This window comes from Bison bison, unplaced genomic scaffold, assembly GCF_000754665.1.
Source record: "Bison bison bison isolate TAMUID 2011002044 unplaced genomic scaffold, Bison_UMD1.0 scf7180017864192, whole genome shotgun sequence".
In the NCBI taxonomy this organism is placed as follows: domain Eukaryota; kingdom Metazoa; phylum Chordata; class Mammalia; order Artiodactyla; family Bovidae; genus Bison; species Bison bison.
Genome location: NW_011494764.1, coordinates 4,694,433 through 4,699,407, shown reverse-complemented (window position 1 = coordinate 4,699,407; position 4,975 = coordinate 4,694,433). Strand labels below are relative to the sequence as shown.

Sequence of the window (4,975 nt, the reverse complement as noted above, 5' to 3'; positions counted from 1 at the left end):
AGAGTCCGTGGTGGGAATGGCTGGAGGTGAGGGTGCTGGAGGGATGGTGGGCCTGGGCCTGCCTCAGTCACCGCCTGCAGCGTGAGGGTCACTGGGGTGTTAGGCTGCATCTAGGGCGGGCTCAGCTCAGCCCCCATCCCCGCATTGGCCACAGCCCAGAGCCTGGGCCACGCTCGGGAAGTGAGTGGAATGGCAGGTTGCTCAACAGGACTGGGGGGTGGCCTGCACCTGGTTCCCCCATGCACCCGCCAGGAGCCCAGCCAATACCTTCTTACTGCAGCCTCGGCAGGGCGCCTTGTAGGACGCGAGCTGCTTCTCCACGTGGGCAGCCTTGTCCACCTTCTTGGGGTCAAAGGGCAGGCGGCACAGCGGGCACAGCGGGGACGGCACCTGCAGGCAGGGCTGGAGGCACTCCCCACAGAACCTGCAGGGGGGACATGGGCCTGAGGGCTGCGCACCCCTACGTCAGCAGGTGCTTCTGTGCGGGGCCTGAGGGCGGAGTGGGCACTGTCTGGCTGAAAGATGACCACTGTCCCTGCCCCATCATGGGCTCCTGAGCTGCAGCCATGACCCCCTGTCCTGTGCTGGCTCCCAGACTTGGTCCCAGCAAGAGCACTGGCTGCGGGAGGGCCAGGGCCCACCCTGCCCATCTCACTGCCACGGGTGATGACAACACCTCGGGGGCTCCAGGACAGCGTGGGAGACCCAGGAGGCCCTCCACCCACTAAGTCTGGGGGTAAAATCACTAACCCCCAGTGCTGAGAGGAAACCACAGGGCCCCAGGGCCCAGCACTCACTGGACTGAGCAGGGCCAAGGCTGGCCAGGAAGTGTCACCAGTCTTGGGACATGCCCTGTCCCCAGGCAAGCAGGGCTCAGGCCCTGAGCAGAGGCAGGGTGGCAGAGGGGCTGTGCCCAGGTGCCCAGGCTCCTCTCGGCTCTGAGCTCTTAGCCACGTCTCTGGAGGTGCCATGTCCTACACCCTCAGGTGCTTGGCCACAGCAGCTCGTGTTCACAACCAGCCCTGTGCTGTGGAAGAGCACACGCCGCAGGTCAAACGTTCTCAGCTGGGAGACAAGAGGGACTGAGAGCCTGATCTCAGGACCAGCTTGGTCTGGCCTTGTAGGAAGTGCTGGGCCTCGTCCAGTAGAGACTGGGGCCTCGTCCACAGCCCACAGGCTCAGCCCCGCAAGAAAGGTGGCAGCTTGGCGGCCTGCACAAACCCTGCTGGGCACTGGGGTTTGTACTGTTCCCCACGGGTCAGGCAGGTGGGGCTGCGGGCATTTCTAGGGGCCCAGCTGAGCGCAGGGTCCCCATCCTTCTGCCTCAGACTTTCACCTCTTCTCAGGAAGAGGCACCTCAGGCGATCCAGAGGCCCTTCTCCTGCATGCTGGCTTCCGTGCAGCCACCTCTGTGTGCTTTCAGTGAGGGATGTGTCCCCTGAGCCACAAGCAGCTGGAGGAAGCTTGCAGAGCGCCAGGCTGAGGCTGTACTCAGGACAAACCGGTCTTGGGTCAGGGGAGGGGTGCCTGGTAGGGATGGGAGGCAGGGAAGCTGCGGTTCCAGAAGCAGGATGAGCCCGGCCTGACCCGCCCGCCACACTGCCAGCTCATCTTACTCCCTAAGGAGCCGGGGGCAGAAGGAGGTGCAGCACGGCCCCTGCCCTCGCAGGTGCACGGAGGCCTGGTTAGGGGGTGGGGGCGCGGCCCGTCAGCTGGCCGGAGCCTCTTCTGCGTGGGCCCATCGCTCAAGTGCTGCCCCCACTGGTGAAACCCTGCACAGACACAGGGGAGCCACCTGGGACCCTGAGAGGCCACTGAGCCTGTGGACAGAGGCCTTGCAAACTGAGCAGAGAAGCCCGCCCCAGGCTGGTAAATGCTCAGCAGTCCCGGGTCTCTGCAGGCACTGGACCACGGGTGCTGGGGGCTGTGGCCACAGAAGGGGCCTCAGTGACAGGGTGAGAGGCTGGCCTGGCCCAGTAGCCTGAGCTCCAGCCTCAGCTCTGCTGAACGCCTGGGGATTGCCCTCGGCTGCCCCGATCTCCTTTCCCTTGTGCTGGAAGAGTAACAGCACCTGTCTCCCAGGCCTCTGCAAGCAGGGAGGACTCAGAAAATGTCTGTTACCACCATTCTCTACACATCTCCTGACGCATAAGTGTGCCAGTTTTCTACAACTTCTGTTCATTAACAGACTGCACGTGGGGACACTTAAGCGGGGGACAATGTGACGGCACTGACCAGAGAGGGCGACAGAAGAGGCACAGTGGCTGGAGGCAGCCCAGGCAGAACTCTGGCCCCAATACACTGGCACTAGGGGAGGCTTTGTCAGAGCATTCGAAACAGGAGGTGGCTTCTGGTTCCAGATGCGGCTTACTGCCCAGGGCATCCCGAGTGTGACAGATTACTGGCTTATCTGGGGACTTCCTGGGAGCGCTTTCACAGTCTCCACCGAGGAGCCCCCTTGCCTCTGGGCTCCTGCTGGAAAGCCCTCCCTATGACCTGCCCCTTCTGTCGGGTGCTAGAGCAGGAGTCCAGGCCCAGGCAGGGCTGCTGTCACCTCCAGAAAACCTATTTTGTGGAAGGAAACTGCTTAGTTAGGTAGCTGTGGGGTGAGGCAGATAACCAGACCACCAGCAGACTTTTTAAAAGGAAAGGCGTGTCTTTAAATCTTTCATGTTCATTTGCGCTGCTGCTGCTGCTGCTGCTGCTAAGTCGCTTCAGTCATGTCCGACTCTGTGCGACCCCATAGACGGCAGCCCACCAGGCTCCCCCGTCCCTGGGATTCTCCAGGCAAGAACACTGGAGTGGGTTGCCATTTCCTCCTCCAATGCATGAAAGTGAAAAGTGAAAATGAAGTCGCTCAGTCGTGTCCGACTCTTTGCGACCCCATGGACTGCAGCCCACCAGGCTCCTCCGTCCATGGGATTTTCCAGGCAAGAGTACTGGAGTGGGGTGCCATTGCCTTCTCCTGTTTGTTTGCACACACGCCTTCAAAACATCGGACAAGAAACTTATAGAAAGTAGGCAGCAGAGATAACCAGCCAGGAAGTTTACATCAGCAGTAGGGTCAGGAAGGAAATATTTCTAAGGCAGAAGCTAAAGAAGAGGCTGCTGCAGGACCAGCTCAGGAACAGGAGCAGAGGAGTCTGATTCTGCCGAGAAAAGTGTGGGGAGAGGGTATTAGAGAAGAATATGCTTTCACAGCAGTTTGTGTAGTTCTGTATTCTAAAAAGACTTATTTGGGAAAAAAGGCTTGTGTCTAGGGCTGGGTGAGTGTTGATAGAAATCCTAAGCCCAGGAAAGGCTTTCTAAAATTGGGCCCCAAGACAAGCTCTGCAGCTCTCTCAACGATTGGCTGGAAGAAGCTGAACACACTGTGACAACACCCACTGATGTGTGTTGATGAGAGAGGTGCTGTTCAAAGGCTGCCCCTGCCAAAATGTCACAAATGGCATGAAAAAGTGAGGTGCAGCGCCTTCAGGACTTGTCAGCAACGCTCCCCCAGGATGCGCAGGTGGGTGTCTGTGCCGTGTGTGTGTGTGTGTGTGTATGTGTATGTGTATGTGTCTGTGCCGTGTGTGTGTGTGTGTGTGTGTGTGTGTGTAGGCTTCCCGACTCCTGACACCGTCCTGCAGCCCGAGGATACACAGCATACACACCTAGCAGTTCCAGTTCCCTCTTTGCATCAAGAACCTCCTGGGCCAGCTGCCTTTGTTTGCAAAATGTTCTGGGGCCTCCTACTATCCTGGGTGCACCTCGGCCCCACCTCCTCAGCAGCTCTGCGGGCAGCCAAGCCCTCCTGTCCCCTCTCCCACCCTGCTATTTTCACTCAAGAGCTGTGTTATTCAGCCTTCTGGAGAGTTGGAGACCACACACTCTGATCTCAGGCCCCTCCCAATCAGGCTGGCAGCTCCCAGAAGACAGGAGTGCAGCTCTCTGCTGGGAGAAGAGCTACATCCTCAGGTTTGTGTTCCTGAAACAACTGGCCCTGGCGCAGCTTAAAACCCTAGCAATGTGTGTGGCATGTGGTCCACCGAGGGCCAGCCTGCCTGGCTGCTCAGTGACCCATGGTGACCCAAGTTCTCCATCAAAACAAAACAGCACCAGACTCCAAGAAAGCCTTTGTCCAAACTTTAGGGAACTCCTCTCCTCTGCAGTCACGACAAGCTGACAGCAGATCCAAAAAATAGTTGACAGCAAAAGCCACAAAGCATTTATTTACAATTGCCCACCCCAGTCTCCACTAGACCAGAGGGAAGGCGACCGGCACAGAGGTCGCACCCGCTGCCCTTTGAGTTCCCAGGGAGGCCCGCCGAGGCCGTCAGCGGCTCCTGGCACACGAGACCGGGCAGAGCTGCAGGTCGGCCCTGTCTGCCGACGGGGTGATCGGGGTCGAGCGCCCGGGGCGGGCGGGCAGGACGCTGGGCTGAGGCGGATGGACGTGCCCAGAGGGCAGAAACGGCGCTGCGCGTGGAACCCCTCGCCCCGCAAGTTCTCGCGCGCTGGGACTGCGCTGGGGTGGCCTCAGACCTCCCCGCGGCGGAGCCCGACCCCGCGGCCTCCCGGAGGCCAGCGCACTCACGTGTGGCCGCAGCTGCCGATGGCCACGGGCCGGTGGTAGACTTCCAAGCAGATAGGGCAGCTGTACTGCGCCTCCAGGGCGCTGTCGCCGCCAGCGGGCCCGCCCGGCGGCTGTCGCTGCTGAGCCGAGCCCACCAGGCTGCGGAACATCGCCATCCCGGGGCCCGGCCAGCCGCCGCCGCCCCTGTCCCGGCTCGGCCTGCGCGTCACGGCCGCGCCGGCGCCGAGTTGACATCAGAAGGAGCGCCCGCCCCCAGCTCTAGAGTCAAGGCTGCGCCGGCGTCGTGTTGACGTCATAGAGAGCGACCGCCCCTCGCGGCGGCGCCTAGGTGACGTATCAGGATGCGCCCCGCCTCTGCCGTCGAAGCTGTCTGCTAAGCGACACAGCGCAGCCATG

The 4,975-nt window shown here is 60.9% G+C and overlaps 2 protein-coding genes across 2 annotated transcripts in view; one reads left to right on the top strand and one right to left on the bottom strand.

The window, feature by feature from the left end:
* The window catches only part of RNF166 (ring finger protein 166), an 8,418-nt gene extending 3,632 nt beyond the window's left edge, over nt 1-4,786 (bottom strand). Inside the window, exons 1-2 of the mRNA XM_010843963.1 lie at nt 4,580-4,786; nt 268-424 (exon numbers count right to left, since the gene is read on the bottom strand). Coding sequence (XP_010842265.1) covers nt 268-424; nt 4,580-4,734 — 312 coding nt within the window. The 5' untranslated portion in view covers nt 4,735-4,786. The remainder of the gene's footprint in view (nt 1-267; nt 425-4,579) is intronic.
* CTU2 (cytosolic thiouridylase subunit 2 homolog (S. pombe)) overlaps nt 1-4,975 on the top strand; it is a 20,616-nt gene that overhangs the window by 8,419 nt on the left and 7,222 nt on the right. The window lies entirely within an intron of this gene.